The 20,817-nt window shown below is 62.2% G+C and overlaps 1 protein-coding gene across 1 annotated transcript in view; it reads left to right on the top strand.

Annotated features, from left to right (window-relative positions):
* Positions 1-20,605, top strand: part of KDM4B (lysine demethylase 4B) — a 177,050-nt gene extending 156,445 nt beyond the window's left edge. Inside the window, 11 exon segments of the mRNA XM_030796980.1 lie at positions 5,023-5,415; positions 5,418-5,491; positions 6,051-6,171; positions 9,100-9,278; positions 10,547-10,769; positions 12,457-12,533; positions 12,817-12,872; positions 13,158-13,266; positions 19,408-19,665; positions 19,667-19,852; positions 20,160-20,605. Coding sequence (XP_030652840.1) covers positions 5,023-5,415; positions 5,418-5,491; positions 6,051-6,171; positions 9,100-9,278; positions 10,547-10,769; positions 12,457-12,533; positions 12,817-12,872; positions 13,158-13,266; positions 19,408-19,665; positions 19,667-19,852; positions 20,160-20,408 — 1,925 coding nt within the window. The 3' untranslated portion in view covers positions 20,409-20,605.
* Positions 20,606-20,817: the final 212 nt, after the last annotated feature.

Here is a 20,817-nt window from a genome sequence, read left to right as displayed (position 1 = left end):
GACTGTCTCATAAATGCATGTTCACAGTCAGGGGCACGACAGGAAATGAATGCCACAGGGCTGCGTGAAAGATTTCCTAAAGTGGTTTCTGGTCCTCCTTGAATGCCAGTTTCACCCCCCTAAAAGCTATGACGCTGAGGCACCTTTCAGGGCCTGGCAGTGGGGTGTGGGGTTTTGTGTTTTCGTATGGAACAAGCTGGGAAGGGGCTGGAACCTGTTGCTCACAGGGCCCAGGAGGCATCAGTGTGGGGGAGGAAGCCCCTCGGGAGGAGAGGTGCCTGGGGGGCGATTGAGAGGCTGCTTCCCAGTGGCCACTGGTGTCCCCTACCCTATTCTTACTGGCTGCTTCAAGGTCTGGGAAGAGCGGCCGCTCTATTGCCCAGCGCTAGGAGAGACTAGCAGCCCCACCAGCCAGCCAAGCAGAAAGCAGGAAGGCGGCCTCGTCCACCTCTCCTGAGCCTGCGGGGAGGCCTCGCCTCCTGAAAGAAGGCCTGAAGTGCAGGACACACAGGGTTGGGGGGCAGAGCCAGGATGGGGACCCAGGAGGGCTGGCACAGTGCCGTCCTGCCTCCCAGAGGGTGGAAAGGCTGCGGTGAGTGCGGCAGCCAGCCCCCAGCCCTTCCCCTCCCCTCGCCCTGGAGTGCTGCTCTCAGAGAGGCCTCGTGGCTGGTGACTGGTTTTAGGACACAGAAAGCAAAGGCTGCCATGTCTGGAGGGTAGCCCCAGCCCATAGTGAGGGGCTGCGAGCTCAGCCTGGGGACCCCCCAGCACATTCCAGCCGGGCCTCTGGGACCATCAGGCGCACCCAGCTGCGGGTTCAGCACGGGAGGGTAGCAGTGTTGAAGGGGGTGGCCAGAGAGCCCCTGAGACCTGGGCTGGTTGGCCCAGGCATGGCAGCCAAGCACGAAACTTGAGGGAGGGGCCCCATAAGCCAGGCCGCAGCTGGTGGGTTGATCTCGGCAGCCTCGGAGCAGGAACAGAGTGGTGTCCTTGGAAATGGGTTTCTTGCCCCCTCCACAGGGCAGCCTGGGCCTCGGGCCTGTCTTGGGGTTTGCTGGAGGCTCTGGTGGAAACCCCGGCGCTGGGGAGGAGTGGCCTTGCTACCAGGCAGGCTAGTGAGCCCTGATGGTGGGGGTTCCGCTGTGACACCTTCCCTCTCCCCCAAAAAGAGTGCTAGCAGGGCCTCAGCTGGCTGCCCTCGGGGGCCTGGGCGCATTCTGGGCCCCATCTGTACCATGGTCCCTGCTCCGTTCTGAAGCCTCTCACCCCTCTCCCCTCCCTCAGGCCAGGCAGGTGAGGGGCGTGCCAAGGTCCCTGTGGAATGTGGTCCCCATGGCACGGACAGAGCCCCACGGAATGGCCCATGGCAAGGACAGAGCCCCGAGGAATGGCTGCGGAGTGTGCCGCCGTCTTTCGGGGTGTCCTTCCTGGCCTTGGGCATCTCCCTCTAACAGGGTCCCCTGTGTGTCTGTTTCACAGAGCCTGGGAGCCGACGGGGAGAGGGCTGGAAACTTGTTCTTGCGAGTTTGAGAATCCAAGGCGCCAGCAGGCGCGGGCTGTGCGTGGAGTGCGTTGAGGCTGCCGCCATTGTCATTCACCGCTGTCTCCAGACGGGATGGGGTGGCACCCATCAGCTGGGCACCCGAGGCTCAAATTATGTCCCGCTTTGTCTCCCATGCCTGGTCCCTCCGGGAGACAGAACCAGGCAGCCGACCAGGGAGGGCTGTGGGGAAGCGGGACTTGGGGCCGTCCCTGTCCTTGGAGGAGGAGGGAGAGAGCCCTTGGTGTGGCCCTTGGTGAGAGGGCAGCCCCCGGGAGGCCTAGGGGCTGATGGTGGCCTCAGCTCCCACCCAGCCTTGCCTCCCGAGCAGAACCAGGGCCTGGGGCGGTCGCACCATCTGCCCCTCAGCTCCCAGGAGGCCCCGTGGGTAGGGGGAGGATGCCAGCCCCTTAGGCAGGGATTCCCCAGGGACCATCCGAGCAGACACCTGTGGTCTCATGTGAGGACAGCCCGGCTCTGTGTCCCTGGCCCCACAGCCCCGGCTGGAGTCCCCTGTGCACAGAGCTGCCTGTTGTGTGTGAGGACAGCCCGGCTCTTTGTCCCTGGCCCCCACAGCCCCGGCTGGAGTCCCCTGTAAGCGGAGCTGCCTGTTGTGTGTGAGGGGTGGGTGGGGGTGCCAGCTGGGGACTCTAATGAGCGTTTCCTCCTTGCCTCCTTCCCCACTTCCTCATGTGTGCCCTGAGCGGCCCTGCAGCTGGAGGCCATGAGGCTGTATCCTGGAATCTTCCCCCGTCTTCTGAGACAGTCGATGCCCCAGGTGGGGCCCTCCTGGGCCAGATCCCATGCCAGCCCCCGCCCCTGAAGTTGAACCCAACTTGGGTGGCCCAGGCTTGGGAAGCCGGCCCAGTGGTGGGGGGGGCCTGAGTCCCAGTCCCCAGTGAGCCTGGATGGGCTCACAGATCAGATCTGCTGCCCTGAGTGAGGCTGGGCAGCAATATCATGGACGAAGGAATATTGGGTTTCCTTAGGGGAACAAAGCTGTTAGTCCTCAAGTGCCTTTTACACACGCCGGACAGTGGCTTTCCTGACAGGCGCTCGCGGTGAGGCGTGCGGCCTCTGCAGCCTGCCCGGGCTGCTCCAGCTTCCTGTGGTGAAGCTTCCAGCCCCTCCCCTCTGCATCTCCATGCCTCCGCTCCCAGCCTTCCAGGGAGGGGGTGCCTCCCCTCTGGCATCCGCAGGGGAAAAAGTATTTCTTCCCACACCAGCCAGTCTGCTGTGTCCAGTGTTTACCTCCCCTGTCCAGATAACAGCTGAGGGTCCAGATAACAGTGGAGGGGGGGTCATATAACAGTGGGGGGCCCGTATACCAGCGGAGGGGAAGACTGCACTCCCTGCAAGGCCAGACAGGACCTGGGGGTGTTCCAGGCTCCCCTGCCGGGGTAGAGGTCAGGGAGGAGCCTGGCCAGTGCCCCCAGTGCCCCAGAATGCTCAGGACTAGCAGGGGTGGGGGCCAGGGCGGTGGCAGGGGCTGCCTTTGCCTTATGGCTGCTCGCCTGTCCTTCTTGAAAAACAGGTGGGCATGTGCCTGCTAAGGACACCGTGGGCGGTCCCCGAAGCCTGCAGATGGAGCTGGGGTGGGTGTGGGGAGGAGAGCTGGAGCAGGGAGGGCAGGGCCACCTCCACCCCTGGGGGAGGCTGGGGGCTGGGGACCCCTTGTGGGAGTGTGTGGGGCAGTGTGGCTTCCTCCTGGCTGCAGGGTCTGTTGTGGGAGGGTTCTCACTTGACCCTTCCTGGGGTCAGCGTGGGTCAAGGGTTAAGTGTCACCCCCAGCCCTTGGGAGCCTCATCGCTGAGGCTCTCAGCGCTTACCACTGGTCCCGGCGTCACGGACTGTGGAGCTGGGGGCAGCACGTGGTGGGTTTTATAGCAAGTGGTGAGATGTGGGCGCTGTGCTCCAAACCAGACCCCGTTAAGTGCCACATGGTCAACAGTTTAGTGTGCAGAGATGAATTTTCTTCTCTTGATTTTTCCTTATTTTTCCAGCCTGTTGGGGGAGGTGGAGGTGGTGAAATGTTAGCAGTGACCAGTTCGTCCTGATCTGCTTAGGACCTTCCAGTTTTAGCACTGAAAGCCCCACAGCCCAAGAATCCCTTGGATATCAACCACTGTTCCTCCTTCCAGAATGTCCCGAGAGCCTTAAGGCCTGGAGACACACAGGTGGGGGCCTGAGCCCCGTCCCCCTTCTCCAGATGGAGCAGGCAGGGCCCCAGGGCTCCAGGGCTCACGGTGTTTTGGGGTCCACTGTGTGCTGTGCGGCCAGGCTGGTCTTTCTCGAGGACAGGGCTCCAAGGTGCCGTGCCACAACTTACCCTGAGTGCCTGGGCCCTCAGAGGGATTGTCCTGGCACGAACTTCCCACAGCCCGACACAACCCCGCTGGGCTCACATGGAGCTGTGTGCAGGGCCAGGCCCTCCCGGGGACTCCAGGGCAGAAACCTTTTCCAGCATCTAGAGGCCCCTGCATCCCTCAGCTTGGGTTCCTTCCTCTCCCTTCATAAGCACAGCACAGCCTCTTTCAGTCTCTCTGACTCTCACCCTCCCGCCTCATCTTGTGAGGGCCCTGTGAGGACATCAGGCCTCTCGGATCATCTAGGATCACCTCCCATTTCACTCAGTCCCATCCACAGAGTCCCCGCTGCCAGAGTCCCCCATGTCCCTCTGTCATGTCCCACATCCACATATCCAGGAGAGTTGGGACCCACATGCCTCTGGGGGCTGTGATTCAGCCAGCCAGGCTGCCCATCCCAGTTTTATTTGATTTACTGCACATCCGTCCTGGCCCCAAAGTAAAATGCCATCAAACACATGAGTCACCTGTCAGGAAATTGCCTCAGTGCTGGCCCCGGGGAGTTCCACGCAGAAGGGCGTCGGGCCCTGCAGGCCCGTCTGACGCTCCTGGTTCGCTCATGTGACCGCCGGGTTGGGGTTCATTGATTAAGATTTTGTGCGTTGTTCAAGGTTTTACTTTCGTCAGAAGCAAAACCTTAACGTTTCCACATCAACAGTAGAAATGTACATAATTCGGATACACGAGAACACAAAAAGTGCTTCTCCCCCACCCTCACCCGGGGAAGTGCCGTTTGGCACGGCCCACCCAGGTAGGAGCCCGGAAGACAGAGCAGCCTCCCCTGGCTGGGTTTGGTGACGCGTCTCCCCACCTGCCATGACCCCAGAAGGGACCTAGAGCAACACCTGGTGGGTCCTCACAGGCCTTGGCAGGCAAGTGCTGCTGCTGCGCGTGCGTGCTGAGGAGACCAAGGCCTGGGGTGCCTGGCCAGGTGCCCCTGCGGTGATCTGAGGTGGCCCGAAGCCTGTGTTCTTTGCCCACCCATGTTCATGTGGCCTCTCTGGGCTAGAAGGAGCCCTCGACCATCCCAGCCAAGGTTGGGGGATTTCTGGGGAGCGTGGGACCAGCACCTGAGCCCGAGTTCTCCTCCCTGACCGCCCTCTCCTCTCCCCACAGAGGATGGGAGGGGCAGGCTACGGCCAACCAAGGCCAAGAGCGAGCGGAAGAAGAAGAGCTTCGGCCTGCTGCCCCCGCAGCTGCCACCCCCGCCTGCTCACTTCCCCTCAGAGGAGGCGCTGTGGCTGCCATCCCCACTGGAGCCCCCGGTGCTGGGCCCGGGCCCTGCAGCCACGGAGGAGAACCCCCTGCCGGCGCCCCTCAATGTCGTGCCCCCTGAGGTGCCCAGCGAGGAGCTAGAGGCCAAGCCTCGGCCCATCATCCCTATGCTGTACGTGGTGCCACGGCCAGGCAAGGCAGCCTTCAACCAGGAGCACGTGTCCTGCCAGCAGGCCTTTGAGCACTTTGCCCAGAAGGGTCCGACCTGGAAGGAACCAGTCTCCCCCATGGAGCTGACGGGCCAGAGGATGGTGCAGCCAGCAGTGGGGCCGGTCGCATGGAGACCAAAGCCCGGGCCGGAGAGGGGCAGGTGGGGTGGAGCGGGGGAGGCAGGGAGGAGGGGGGGCAGGTGGGGTGGAGCGGGGGAGGCAGGGAGGAGGGGGCAGGTGGGGTGGGGCAGGGGAGGCAGGGAGGAGGAGTCAGGTAGGGTGGATAGGGGGAGGAGGGGGGCAGGTGGGGTGGGGCGGGGGCGGCAGGGAGGAGGGTGGCAGGTGGGGTGGAGTGGGGGAGGCAGGGAGGAGGAGGGCAGGTGGGGTGGATGGGGGGAGGAGGGGATCAGGTGGGCCAGAGGGGAGCTGATGGCAGGAGAGGGGGGAGGTGGGGAGGAGGGGGGCAGGTGGAGTAGAGGGGGGCTGGTGGCGGGGGAGGGGAGCAGGGAGGAGGGGGCAGGAAGGCTACCTGCTGGTTTCACAGGGAACTGTGGCTCTTCTCACAGAGTAGGTGGGGTGTCTGTACTTAGAGAACAGAGGAGCTCCGTGGCCATTTGCTGGGACTGTCACCCCACAGGAGGAGACTCAGGCCTCAGGCACGCCGAGCCCCATCCAGGAGTCTGTAGCAGGGCCCTCACTGCAGCCTGTTGTGTGTTTCAGGCACCGTCCACGTTTTCCAAATTGAAGATGGAGATCAAGAAGAGCCGGCGCCATCCCCTGGGCCGGCCGCCCACCCGGTCCCCGCTGTCGGTAGTCAAGCAGGAGGCCTCAAGTGACGAGGGTGAGTGGGGGTCCCCAAGTCGGCTCTCATTGGCCCTGCTCCGCGCTCTGCTGCTGCTGGGGGGGCCCCGGCTCCCCTGCGGCCTCCTTCCCCCACTCCCCCTGTCTCCTCCCCTGAACCCAGGCCTTTCTGTGGCTCTGCCGCCTTATCTGTAAAATGGGGGCTGCTGGCACTTGGAATCACCAGGCCTGGCACTGCATGCTCCATGCAGACCCGGCTCCTGCCGGCACCCCCTCCCCCAGGCATGGGCTGGGTGCCCCCGCCGGCTGCCAGGTGCACGAGGCCACACTTCCTCCCTCCCACAGCCTCGGACCTGCTCGTTGCCCGTGGCTGCTCATGTTCTCCGGAGTGCTGACAGAGCATGACTGTGCATGGCGGGAACCACGGGGGTGGGGCAGAAGTGCTGGCCACCTCTACCAGGTGGAGGGGATGGAAACGGGGTCAGAGTTCCGGGATAGCCAGGTGGGGCCTGAGAGCCCGGGCGGGGTCAACATACATCCTCTCCCAGTTTCCAGCTTGTTTCCAGTGCCAACGTCCTCACAGTCACGTCCACTGCTAGAAATGGCCAGCAGTAGAAGTCTGTTCTCAAAAGTACTGCGGCTGCCTCGGGGGCAGGGGGAAGTCCACTGTGTTCAAGTTGCATGACCAGAGGAAAACCTCTCACCCAGCCTGGTCACCCAGGCAGGTGGTAACTCCGGGACAGGTGGTCACTCCAGGGCAGGTGGTCACCCTGGGACAGGCGGTCACCCCAGGGTAGGTGGTCACCCAGGGCAGGCTGTCACCCCTGATAGGTGGTCACCCAGGGCAGGCTGTCACCCCTGAAAGGTGGTCACCCAGGGCAGGCTGTCACCCCTGATAGGTGGTCACCTAGGGCAGGCGGTCACCCCGATAGGTGGTCACCCAGAGCAGGTTGTTACCACTGATAGGTGGTCACCTAGGGCAGGCGGTCACCCCTGATAGGTGGTCACCCAGGGCAGGCTGTCACCCCTGATAGGTGGTCACCCAGGGCAGGCGGTCACCCTGATAGGTGGTCACCCAGAGCAGGTTGTTACCACTGATAGGTGGTCACCTAGGGCAGGCGGTCACCCCGATAGGTGGTCACCCAGGGCAGGTGGTCACTCCAGGACAGGGGGTCATTCCAGGGTAGGTGGTCACCCAGGGCAGGCTGTCGCCCCGATAAGTGGTCACCCTGGGTAAGCAGTTAGCCAGGACAGGCTGTCACCGGGGCAGGTGGTCATGTGGGGAGGCAGCTGCTGTTAGAGATGCCCGGCTCCGCTCTGCTGGCTGGGCTGCCCACGATGGGCGGTTCAGGGCTGGGGAGCTCGTGCCTCCCCATGGAAGATTCCTCCCAGGGCTGAGCACAGGCCATCCGGGGCTCGGAGAGGTTGGAACAAAAGGCTCCCGCGAGGCTTTGAGTGGGAGGGGAGGAGATGGAATCTTCGATTTAACCCTCAGCCGGAAGCCGCTGTCTTGTGTGCAGAAGTCCTGCTAAGCCCATTTTTCATCTTCCTCTTTGGCCTTTCATTGGGGATGCATGTAGAATCTGAAAATGGTCTGGATGGCGTCTTTCATCCTGCATGCAATTAGAGGGGTGGGGAGAGGAGGGTTCTAGAAGCACCTGGGATCACAGGGCGGGAGCCCCCAGGAGTGGTGGAATCGGCAAGGGGACAGAGGAATGACCAAGGGCCCCACGGGCTGCCTTGGGAAGGGGCCTTGCCTTCTACCCAGGTATCCTTCCAGAAGGCACCTCCAGGGCCTCCGTGGACTCCCCCACTCCCCACACCCCACTGTGGCCCTTTGGTGAGACTGGAGCATTTGCCTGTGAGACCATCACGGCCCCAGAACCCCAGGCATCCTGGGGTTGTGAGTGACAGATGCAGCCAGTGGCTCCGTTCTCATCCCCAGGGCCCTGGGGCCGCTTAGGGCCTTCCCTGGGCTCAGCTGGCGGGACTGTCTGGTTTGGGTTTTCAGAGGAGTCTTGGCCTAAGGGCTTCCTGAGTCCACTGTGGGAGTCCTCGGCCTCCACCTCGGGGAGCCTGCCCTGCCCTGCCCTCCTCTAGGTGAACCAGGGGCAGTGCCACAGCTGGGCTGATCGCAGGACCCCAGGCTCCCCTTTAGGTTGGGCTAAGGGTTGGGCCACAGGAATGGGCACCCCACTTCCTGGGGACAGCACCTCTGTGTCCACAGGAGATGCAGGGGGGGGACTTGGAGAGATTGGGGTGCGGCAGCTGGCAATGGGGAGGCCATTAGAGTCCAATGGGAACAGGTGACAAGCAGGAGAGAGACCGCTGCGACTTCTCAGCAGCAGACTTGCCTTCCCAGAGAATGTCCCCATCAACGCAGCTCTTCCGAGGATGGGCTGCCTTGGCTTCCTAGCCCTGGTCACAGCCCCTCCTGAGTCCCTGCCAAACTCCTCCCACACCTCCCTTGAGTTCAGGGAGTCTGTGCCCGCCCAAGACAGGAAGGACAGTGTCCCTGAGTCTCGGCTGGTCACTGCCGACGCCCCCACACAGACTCAGACCCCAGGACGGGTGTAGGGCAGCCGGGGCAGGGCTGGGCACTGAGTTTGGCTGGTCCTTGGCCCGGAAGGCCCCGGGTGAGTGGACAGCTCCGGATGTCCAGGGAGAACCAGGTGTTGGGGGAGGGGCTCAAGGAACCACCTTTGGGGGCTCTGGCCTCAGGTGACAGTCAGATGAGACAGATGTGCTCCCTCCTGTTGATGGGATGGGACGCTGCAGTGTCAGCTTGATGGGCATCATGGAGAATGGCGCAGCCAGGAGGCAGGTGGAGGGGGAGCTATGGGCCAGGGACCCTGTGGGCAGCCAGGGCTGTAGACCCGGGGCCATCTCCTGGGCACTTGGGGTGATTCCTTGGATGAGTTTTTAGGGGGCTCAAATGTCTCTCTCCCTCTCCCCTCTGTTCTTCTAGAGGCATCCCCTTTCTCCGGGGAGGAAGACGTGAGTGACCCGGAAGCCTTGAGGCCACTGCTGTCTCTGCAGTGGAAGAACAGGGCGGCCAGCTTCCAGGCCGAGAGGAAGTTCAACGCGGCGGCTGCGCGTACGGAGCCCTACTGCGCCATCTGCACGCTCTTCTACCCCTACTGCCAGGTGGGCAGGCGGGCCTCACGGGTCCCAGAGAACCCCAGGCAGGGTCAGTGGGAGAGGACGAGGGACTGGGCACCCCACACGCCTCCCTCTGTCACGCAGGGCAGGGTGTTGGCCAGCACCCCGAGTTGTGAGGGCTTGTTCCTGACAGCCGTAGGCAGAGCCTGGTCTCTGGGTTTTGTTGGAATGAAGCTTACAAACGTGCACATCTGCAACATGAGCCATGGTGGATGGGGCAGAGGGAGGCTGCAGAGGCTTGGGGTCACTGCCCTCAGGGAGCGCCCATGCCCGGGGGGCACTGAGAGGGGGCGGGTGGTGTGGGGGTGCAGTGAAGGCCCGGGTACAACACCTGGGTGGCCGGGCGGGGCTCCCGCAAAGCCTGCCCTGTCTAGCTGAGCTGGGCACCTGGCTGAGGTCCCGTTTCTGGTGCTCTTTCCATGCTGGCCTCGCCTGTCCTCTGCACCCAGATGGGGAGCTGGCCTCTGCCCACGGCTATCCCAGGCATCAGCACCCAGCCTAGCCGTTGTCCTCAGATCTCTTGGATCCCCCCTCCTCTTCTCCCCTGGGAGGACACGTGCTTCGCACTCCCAGCTCCTAGCCCCATGCCCAGCACATCCAGGCATCAGCAGAGCTGCCCTGGGTTGGGGACCTCACCCCCCCAGGCCTGTGCGCCGGCCAGGTCTGGGTGGACAGAGCCAGCGAGGGTGCTGTGCCGAGGGTGGCGAGCCTGTCTTGGGGCCTTGCTGCTGGGAGCTGGATTTAGTGCTCTGGTTCCTGAGACGAACAAGACCTGACAGCCGACACCGTCTCCAGGTGCTTGCTGTCCTTTGTGAGGCCAGAGAGGCTGCTGGGAGCCACAGGGCCGGGAACGCGACTTCAGACATGTGTCTTTCTAACTCCCCTTGCCAGGCAGAGTGTGGAGACTCGTTCATCACACCACCCCTAGCATACCCCAGCGCCAGGGGCCACCCAGCACCAGGGGCCACGCAGGCCGGCCTGAGCTCTGTGTCTGGATGTGACCCTCATGGGAAGGTCTTTGGCGGGTTGGGGACGGGGTCAGACGGTGTTTGGGGATCCTGACTTTCTAGAGGATCCTGACTGTCTGGAGGAGTGAGAAGAGGGGCCGAGGTGGCTCTGGGCATCTCCCCAACCTCCCCTCCAGAGCCAGGGGGTGTCGAAGCCTGGGGCAGGTGCCCTGAGAGAGGTCTGCGCCACCCTCCCGCCTACCCTACACATGGCTCTGTCCCCTGAAGGCCCCCTCTCCCCTACAGGCCCTACAGACCGAGAAGGAGGCGCCCACAGCCTCCCTCGGAGAGGGCTCCTCGGCCACATTGCCCTCCAAAAGCGGTCAGAAGACCCGACCGCTGATCCCCGAGATGTGCTTCACCTCTGGCGGCGAGAACACGGAGCCGCTGCCTGCCAACTCCTACATCGGCGACGACGGGACCAGCCCCCTGATCACCTGCGGCAAGTGCTGCCTGCAGGTCCATGCCAGTGAGTGCCACTGTGGGGCCCAGAGGAGCTGCGCCCTCCCTCAGGATGTTGGTGGGGGTGCCGATGGGGGCTCCATCCTCCCCTGCGGAGGGCCACGCCGGCCCCTCTCCCCAGGCTGCACTTTCAGGGCCAGGGCAGGGGCCTCCCTGGTGACTTCCTGCAATTTCTGACTTTCTCATCCTTCCCGTCGTGGTCCCACCATCTAGAGCAGGGGGAAAGGCTGTGGCCATGGAAGGGCTGGGTGACCGCATGCCACCTGGGGGCAGGACAGGGCCTCCACTGCCCCCAGCGTCCAGAAGACACCAGTGCAGGCCCAGGTGCTGGTGGAAGGAAGCCACTGCTCCGAGGGGGCACTGGGCTCATCCCGCCCTATCCCTGACACCCAGAAGCTCACCCTAGGGCCAGAGCAAGAAATGGGCCAGGCACCCCATCTCTCTGCAGGCTGTGTTCCCTGAGAATGGCTGTCTCTGCCAAGCAGCTTTTGGGGGCAAACATCCCTGCCCTTGACCTTGGCCCAGGCAGGGTTCCTCCTCACTGGCCTTCTGGACAGTTCTGCCGAGTCTTCCCCAAGGCCTGGGCGGCGACAGGAGGAGCTCAGGCACCCGCTACACCTGTGATTTGCGGCCGTGGTTGAAACTGATGGTCACAGTGAGATTGCAGCGTGGTCAGGGCGTCTGATTTATCTCTGCTCTTGGGGACCCCTCCCCAGTCCTGAGGCTCGACCATGGTCACAGACAAGAAAATGGATGTCTGTCTCTTTCCCAGGCGTGGGGGGCAGTGGCAGGAATTGGACTTCCAGGGCAGGAGGAGGGCTTTCTGGAGACGTTTAATTTTCTGTGGCCCTGGCCAAGGCAGGTGGCCATAGATCTCTGGCAGTTTCCTCCTGGCGGGGGCCTGCCTGGGGCTTGCTCCATCTCCTGGCTGGGAGGCTCTTCACTCTGCTTTGCTGGGCCTGGGTTTGAGACATGCCCCTGGGCAGATGGACTTCCTGGGGGAAGGGTTGCTGAGGGTCCCAGGCCTGCCACAGCCGGGCCACCCCAGCCAGGGCTACCCCAGCAGGTGCCCCCACCCCAGCCGTGCCTACCACCCCGCTGCTCTGGAGGCAGTGAGGTCCCCGCCCCCAGCCTCTTCAGTGGGCCACCAGCACTGGCAGAGAGCCCCTTCCACACTGCGGGGCAGTGACGCCCGGCAGAGGCAGAGCCCTGGGGGGCAGGCGGCACCCCCGCCCTCGCTCTGGGGGCATGACTCGGCCTTTCATGCCCTTTCCCCATTTCCAGACCCAGGGCCACATCCCACAGTGAGTTGCCCTTGTGGCTTTGACCTTTCTGGACACAACAGGAGGAGCCGCTGTTGGGCGTGCAGACCCTCAACAAGGAGGGGCCCTCAAGCCACCACCAGGCTGAGCGCGGCAGACCCAGCTGGAGCTCAGGGGGCCCTGCTCCCCCTCCTGCGTCCTCCTTCCACACAAGTAGCTTCCAGACCTTTCTCTTGCCCCACATGCAGTGGCCGGGACTGAAGCTCAGAGGGTGGCAACAGCACGCCTTCTGAATGCTGCAGCTGCGTGCGGAGGCCTCACCACTCCACATACGGACGCTGGCCCCCGAGTTACCTGGCCCCTCCCCCTGAGTCTTGGCCCCCCAAGTCTCACCTGCCCCCCAGATCTCAGCCAGCGCCCGCTGTCTTCCAGGTTGCTATGGCATCCGTCCCGAGCTGGTCAATGAAGGCTGGACGTGTTCCCGGTGCGCGGCCCACGCCTGGACTGCGGTAACTCGCTGCCCGAAGCGGGGGTGGTGCTCTGAGAGGCCTGGGCCCCGGCCCCACTCCAGCGGGGTGACTTTGGGGTGCAGTCTCCCCCTCCATGGGCCTGGGTTCCTTCGTCTCTGCCCTGAGGGGGTGGAACCCAAGGGATTCCCACCTGTCACTTTGGTGGCTGCTAGGTTGAAACATAAGGACCATGGGCTGGGGACGGTTGGCAGATCAGGCCCCAAGCAGTGTGTGGGGAGCCTGCTCCGAGCCCTGCTCACCCAGGGCTGTCTGGTCTCCACAGGAGTGCTGCCTGTGCAACCTGCGAGGAGGTGCGCTGCAGATGACCACCGATAGGAGGTGGGTGGCACCGTGCGTGGGGGCTGGAGGGCCGGAGGGGAGCCTACCCTGGGCTGAGGCTCTGCAGGGTGTGACCCAAGTGCCCAGGGGTCGGCCATCACCTCCACATAACCGCCCCGTGTCATGGATGGGCTGGCCGGGGCTGAGGAGGAGCATATGCCTGCCCTGACCTCCCTGAAGGTCCCCAGGCCATGACCCAGCTGACAGCCACATCACGCCCAGCCCCTCTGTGACCAGCCCAGGTCCTCAGAGGCGCACCTGACCCCGCCCCACCTGCCCTCCCAGGTGGATCCACGTGATCTGCGCCATCGCAGTCCCCGAGGCGCGCTTCCTGAACGTGATTGAGCGCCACCCTGTGGACATAAGCGCCATCCCCGAGCAGCGGTGGAAGCTGGTAGGTCCTTGCGGTTGAGGCCCACCCTGCCCGTGCCTCTAGGGCTGCCGGCCAGGCTCGGCTCCCCACCTGGGCGATGTGGAGCGGTCTTTCCTCCAAGCTCTGTGTCTCCATGGGGGTGGTGGGCAGCTTTCAGGAAGCCAGTGACCCCAACTTCAGCAGGGGTGTTATTTTTGAATCGTTCCCCGAGGTGCAAGGTACAAAAGTCAAAAGGCACCAAGGGTGCCAGAGATAAGCAGGCCCCGTCAGGTGCGGCCTTGGGGGCATCCTCTGCAGAATCGAGCACCCCATGCAGCTTCCACTTTTCCACAAAAGCAGAGGCGCCGCACATGCCCCGACACAACCAGGCCGTCTGATCTTTGTTGTTTTTCTAATAATTATAACAAGCCTGGGCAACATGGTGAGACCCCATCTCTATAAAAAATAAAAAGCAATAGCTGGGCGTGGTGGCACACACCTGTGGTTCCAGCTACTGGGGAGGCTGAGGTGGGAGGATCGCCTGAGCCCAGGATACCCAGGCTGCAGTGAGCTGTGATCGCGCCATTACACTGCAGCCTGGGCGACAGAGCCAGGCCCTGTCTCAAAAAAAAAAAAAATTGTAACAATGCTTAGCATGAGATCTGCCCTCTTAAGAAGCACTGGAGGTCCAGTGGTGGGCAGCAGGGCTCTGCGGCCCGCTCACCCGTCCTGTATAACTGACACTTCACACGTGCTAAGCAGCAGCTCCCTCCGCCCACCCCAGCACCCAGCACTCTGCTTCTGTGTGTTTGCCTGTGTTATAGACCCCATGTGAGTGGGATTGTACAGTCTTTATTCTTCTGCAACTGGCTTCTTTCTTAAGAGACACGGTCTCTCTCTCTGTCATCCAGGCTGGAGTGCAGTGGAGTGATCACAGCTCTCCACAGCCTCAAACTCCTGGGCTCAAGCGATCCTCCCGCCTCAGCCTCCTGAGTAGCTGGGACCACAAGCACGTGCCAAAAAATTAGGTTAACTCCCAATTTTTTTTTTAAAAAGATAGGGTCTTACTATGTTGCCCAGCTGGTTTGGAACTCCTAGCCTTGAGATCTTCCTGCCTTGGCCTCCTGGGTAGTTGGGATTACAGGCGCGAGTGGTGTCTTTCATTTGGCATAATGTCCTCAAGGTTCATCCACATTCATTCAACCAAATATGGCCAGAGTTCCTTCTTTTCATGGCTGAGTAATGTTCCGCCGTGTGGATGGACCGCGTTGTGTTGATCCGGGCACCCGCCGATGTCTCTGCCTTCAGGCTGTTGTGGGTTGCGCTGCAGCTGATGTGGGAGTGTGGTTGTGGTTTGGAGATTCTGATGTCATTTCCTGTGGATGAGACCCAGCAGTGGGCTTGCTGGACTGTTGGGCAGCTCTGTTTTTAGCACTGGAGGAGACTGCTCTCCCTTGCGGCTGGACAGACTCCCATTCGCACCCCCAGGGTGCAGGGCTCTCCTCTTCCCCTCATCCTCACCCACACCTACCTTTGACTTTTTTGTAGCAGCCGCCCTAGCAGGTGCGAGGTGGTCTCGCTGTGGTTTGGTTTGTGTTCTCCTGGTGGTCAGTGATGCTGGGCATCTTTGCACAGTCCTGTTGGCCATCTGCATGCCATCTTTGGAGAAACGTCTGCCCTGCTCCTTCGCCCATTCTGTGCCTGGGTTGCTTGGCCTTTTGTGGTTGAGTTGGAGGATCTCTGCCGCTCCACTCGTGGCGCACATTGAGGCCCCCCTGTAGATGTGCGCAGCCTCCTTGGGCGTGGCGGGGCCTCGTCGTGGGGTCTTCTGAAGCTTCCTCCTGCTCTCAGTAATGATGGCCCCCCTTTGGGGAACCCCTTGGAGCCACAGGGCAGTCAGGGAGTGGTCAGTGCTGGCCACCAGCTGGCTGTGCACTTGGGACAGATTTCACGACCTCTCTGTGCCTCAGCCGTACCTTCTATGCTGTGGGGTTGCCACAGTCCCCGCCATGCAGGGTTGCAGTGGTGTGAGCTGGGCCCACTCCCTAAAGCATGGACCACCCCGTCTGAGCACTAGCAGCTTCTCAGGGCTTGTCAAATCTGCAGCCTTGTCCCCCCAGGCCCCCAGGGTCACCCACTGCATTTGATCCACACAGTGAGAGCCTGTGGGGTCATCCTGCACTGTCTGTTCTGCAGGTGAGGAGCCTGGGGCCTGGAGGGGCTTGGCCGATGATGGCCCGGGCTGCAGCCCTGCAGGGCTGTCTGCTGCACACCCTGTAGCCCACCTGTGCACAAGGCACTTGGGGCTGTCCACGCCTGCTGGAAAATGGCACTCAGCTGGCCCTTTAAGTCAGCTTCCTGCAGAGCCTTGGGATCTGGCCCAGAAAGATGAGGAGGCCAGGCCCGGTGGCTCGTGCCTGTAATCCCAGCACTTTGGGAGGCCGAGGTGGGTGGATCACCTGAGGTCAGGAGTTCGAGACCAGCCTGGCCAACATATGAAACCCCCATCTCGGCGCGGTGGCTCACGCCTGTAATCCCAGCACTTTGGGAGGCCGAGGCGGGCGGATCACGAGGTCAGGAGATCGAGACCATCCTGGCTAACACGGTGAAACCCCGTCTCTACTAAAAATATAGAAAAAAAAATTAGCTGGGCGAGGTGGCGGGCGCCTGTAGTCCCAGCTACGCGGGAGGTTGAGGCAGGAGAATGGCGTGAACCCCGGGGGGCAGAGCCTGCAGTGAGCCAAGATCACGCCACTGCACTCCAGCCTGGGTGAAAGAGTGAGACTCCGTCTCAAAAAAAAAAAAAAAAAAGAAAAGAAACCCCATCTCTACTGAAAATGCAAAACTTAGCGCGGCAGGGTGGGACATGCCTGTGATCCCAGCTACTCGGGAGGCTGAGGCGGGAGAATCGCTTGAACCCGGGCAGCGGAGGTTGCAGTGAGCTGAGATCGCGCCACTGCACTCCAGCCTGGGCGACAGAGTAAGAAAGACTCTGTCTCAAAAAAAAAAAAAAAAAAAAAAGATGAGGAGAGCGAAATGCAGACGTTGCTGGGGCCGCGTCCCCACTAAGGGCTGTGCATGTGGCAGCGCTGATGGGGAGGACACGTTTGTCCCCGTGCACTCCGGCCTCTGCACATGTGTCTCGTGGGCCCCTGGAGGCTGGGCGTGCAGCCAGCAGCACCCAGCAGCGTCCTGCCTGCTTTTCCTGCCTGGTTTATCTTCCCAGCCACGGACACAGTGCCTGGTGTTGACATTCAGGCTCATGTGGAGGTGGGGCTGGAAGCGGACACATCAGTCTGGCAGGGTGGGTCTGCTGGGGAGACCCACGAGGGTGGGACTGATGCCGGCCACAAAGCCCGGGCTCCGGTGCACTGGGGCGAGGCGCCCACGAGCCTGGGGGGCTTGGATGCCGTGTTTGGAGCCCACAGGTGCTGGGCCACCTGGGTGGGGCCATGCGGGCAGTCACAGAGGCTCATCTGGAAGGGGAGCCCTCTTTCCTCGTTGTGGAGTGGAGTGTGCAGTGGGTCACACCAGCCTGGCCGGGCACGGCCGGGTGATTAGGAAGCCGGCAGCCCGCGGGTGATGCTTCCAAGGCACCAGTGACTCAGTCCACAAACGTGGGCGTAAAAGTCCTCATGATTCAGGTGGAGTGATGGTGCGGTGCACAGTGCAGTGATAAATCCTCCCGCCCCAACGCCTTATGGATCATCTGACATTTCCAGAACGCAGCCTCTTCATTACCGGTGCTTGTAACGATGAATTAAAAATCCTTTTACACAAGGCCCGCTTGTACTGCTTAATGGAGCTTTGCAAGGAGGTGGCGGTTAACTCCTGCTCGCCCAGCCACCTTCGTGGGCCACGGGCAGGCTGCAGGCATGGGGCACTTACTCCTGGTTACCCATCCATCAGTCTGTCTCCAGGACTTCCCCAGCCACCGGCTCAGGGCTCCAGGCAGTCCTGGTGAGTCAGGGGGCTCCGGCCGGCCGCCCGCCTGGGCCAAGTTACCACCAGGTTCTCAAGGCGTGCTGCTGAGAAGCCTCTCACCTACCGCTGGCAGGTTCCTGGCAGCGAGCAGAAGCACTGGGAGCTCCCTGGAGGATCTGGGGGGTCTGGGAGGGACTTGGGATGGGAGGAGGCGACTCCAGGGCAGCAGGAGGGGTGGGCAGTTGCACCAGCTCTCTCTGCTGCCCACAGTCCTGCCTGGAAGGGCAGGGCTCAGTCAGGAGGGAGGGGCTCTCTGCTCCTCAGGGGTTGGGGTTGTGGTTGTTTGTGAAAGCAGGTTGTTGGACAGCCACCGCGCCTCAGTGTGTGACAGGCTGAGGACACAGCATCATGGGTAGTACCTAGCGGTGATCACCTGCTTCCTCCAGGCTGTGGTGCCCTGCACACCTCCGAAGCCCACCCTGCGTTGTCCTCGCAGCCCTGTGGCCTCCGAGGAAGGACACCGAGCTGGGAACTTCGAACCAAACACCATTGCCTGGGCCCTTCCAGGCCCCCCAAGGGCCGTAGACCCTGACTTCCCGGCCCACACTGGCCTGGGCCAGGCGAGCACTGGATGTGGGTCTTCAAACTGCAGCTGCCAGGAAGGGAAGTGACGGTCAAGAACGCCTGCTCGACCTCCTGTGGCCACAGCGCGTGGCGTGACCGGACCTCGCCTTAGGAGGGGTGGCTCTGGGCAACCTCGGCCCCAGGCGCAGCTCCTGACAAATGGTCCCATGGGTCCTGGGGCAACGCTCTTCACAGCGTGGAGATGCGGGGTCACGGGCTGCCTGCCACCACGGGGCAGAAGGGGATGGTGCTGTGCACCAGGCTGCCCCGGGGCTGGGTTTCTCCTGGGCCTGGGCCGAGGGGTGGAGGCCTGTGGGTGACGTGTTCAAGACGGCTCAGCAACCCCACCTGACAGTGTCCAGGCGGGGCCTCTCCCCCACCCCAGGCCCCCCAGCGAGCGTAGCCTCCACTCCTACACACCGGCCACTCTGCCGGAGGGGGAGGCCGTGCTGGAGCACTGCCTGGTGCGTGTTGTGTGATGGGAGAACTGGGTATTGACAGTTTAATAACAAGATCTCGATGCCGTCGATCGGCGCTGCTCCAGGCCCTTGGCTTATCTGGCTTTTGAACATGGTTTATAGAGCAGTGACGGTGCCGCTTATTAAATGCTTAGCTGGGCCCGGCGTGGGTGTGGCGGCCGCCAGGGCCCCAGTGCTGGCTCGGGCAGGTGTTGCAGTGGGAGCCTCTCGGGATGACAGGTGGCTCCGGTGCTCCCTCCTCACCACGGAGGCTTCTCTGGGGGCTTCTTGTTAAAATCCGACATAAATGACCCGTGCGGTGGCTCATGCCTGGAATCCCAGCACTTTAGGAGGTCGAGGCGGGAGGATCCCTTGAGCTCAGGAGTTTGAGACCAGCCTGGACAACATAGCAAGACTCCACCTCTACAAAAGTTAAAAATTAGCCAGGCATGGTGGTCGCGCCTGTGGTCCCAGCTACACAGGAGGCTGAGGTGGGAGGATTGCTTGAGCCCAGGAGTTGGAGACCGCAGCGAGCTATGATCGCACCGTGCGCTCCAGCCTGGGTGACAGAGCAAGACCCTGTCTCAAAGAAAAAGAAAAAATCCTTCACTCTAACTATTCTAAAGTGTGCCACTCCATGTTTTTTAGTACATTCTGAGTTGTGCCAACTATCACACCGTCTAATTCCAAAATAGTTTATCACCCCATGAAGAATGGGCCCCATTACCAGTCGCTCCCATCCCCCACCCTATGCCCACAAGCCCACTTCCTGTGTCTGGGGGTTGCCTGCCCGGGGGGTTGCAGATCACGGGGTCACACGGTCTGCGCTCACCTCCTTGTCCCCAGGGCACATCTCTGTCACCACGTGGTTCCTCTCTGGCTGAGCGACACCACGTGGGGCTCTTCAGTGTCTGTCCTAGCAGTCAGTGACACGCAGGGGGAACGGGAGAGGACTCCCCGGGGGCTGAGCAGCAGGAGGCTGGGTCAGTGGGTCTGGAGGGCTTGGCCAGGGAGGCTGTGGGCTCTCGGCTGCAGAGGGGGACCCTCGCGGGGCAGAGCACAGGGCCACTCCCGCGATGCCTCGCTTGAAGGCTGTGTCGGGAGGGGCCGGGACCTCCATCCCAGGGTCCCTAGGGAAGCTCGAGCCCCATGTCCCTGCCTGTGTCCCCGTCCCCAGAAATGCGTGTACTGCCGGAAGCGGATGAAGAAGGTGTCGGGTGCCTGCATCCAGTGCTCCTACGAGCACTGCTCCACGTCCTTCCACGTGACCTGCGCCCACGCCGCCGGCGTGCTCATGGAGCCGGACGACTGGCCCTACGTGGTCTCCATCACCTGCCTCAAGCACAAGTCGGGGTTCACGCTGTGAGTGCCTGCTCGCCTCTTTGTCCCCGGCCCCTGGCTCCCGCCCCTACTGACACCCGCACTGACCACCCCCCACACCCTCCGCATCCTCCCAGGTCCAGCTCCTGAGGGCCGTGTCTCTAGGCCAGGTGGTCATCACCAAGAACCGCAACGGGCTGTACTACCGCTGCCGCGTCATCGGTGCCGCCACGCAGACCTGCTACGAAGTGAACTTCGACGATGGCTCCTACAGTGACAACCTGTACCCCGAGAGCATCACGGTGAGCTGTGGGGCGGGGCCGGGGGAAGCTGGGAGTGGCCTGACTCCAGATCCCTTCACGGGGTCCCCTTGTCCTCAGGCCCCAGGCCCCTTCAGGAAAAGCACTGCTCACTGTGTTCTGCAGAAACAAAGCAGAAAGCGACCCGCAGCCAGGGCTCTGCACCGCCCTGCTACACCAGGCCCCCGCAGCCGGCTCTGGGGCTTCAGGCAGAGAACCTCACTTGCCAGCGCGGAGAGGGTCTAAAACCCAGCGACAGCCCCCAGCGTAGTGTGGCCAGGACCTCACCTCCCGCCTGTTCTCCCTGCAGAGTAGGGACTGTGTCCGGCTGGGACCCCCTTCCGAGGGGGAGCTGGTGGAGCTCCGGTGGACTGACGGCAACCTCTACAAGGCCAAGTTCATCTCCTCCGTCACCAGCCACATCTACCAGGTAAGCGGGGGGCCTGGCAGCCCCACCATGCCTTTGCCAAGCTCTTCTTGTAGGTGCGGGGACAGGAGGATCACACCCCTGGCCCAGGTGCCTTTGCCTGGGGCACTGGCGGGTGTGGGCCATGGTTAGTGAGGGCCACAGGGCCCGGCTGAGCCTTGGCTCACCTGCCTGAGTTAGAAGCACAGGGCTGGTTTGTTTTCAAAGCTAAAGGGGCCTCCACTTGGGTGACATTCCCCTTTGAGACACCTTCTCAGTTTTTCTTAACATAAGTTCTCCCTTTCACTGTTTTGGAGTGTACAGCTCAGTACCCCTGGGTTTTTTTGTTTTTTTTAATCAAATTGGTAGTGAGTTTCTTCTCATGACTGTGGAGAGAATTATTTAAAAGTGTGGAATCTTAGACAGGGCACAGTGGCTCACCCCTGTAATCCCAACATTTTGGGAGGCCGAGGCAGGTGGATCACTTGAGGTCAGGAGTTCAAGACCAGCCTGGCCAACATGGTGAAACCCTGTCTCTACTAAAAATACAAAAATTAGCCGG

Source organism: Nomascus leucogenys, chromosome 17 (genome assembly GCF_006542625.1).
Source record: "Nomascus leucogenys isolate Asia chromosome 17, Asia_NLE_v1, whole genome shotgun sequence".
In the NCBI taxonomy this organism is placed as follows: Eukaryota; Metazoa; Chordata; class Mammalia; order Primates; family Hylobatidae; genus Nomascus; species Nomascus leucogenys.
Note: the sequence above shows the minus strand (reverse complement) of the source record. Positions and strands in the feature narration are given on the sequence as shown.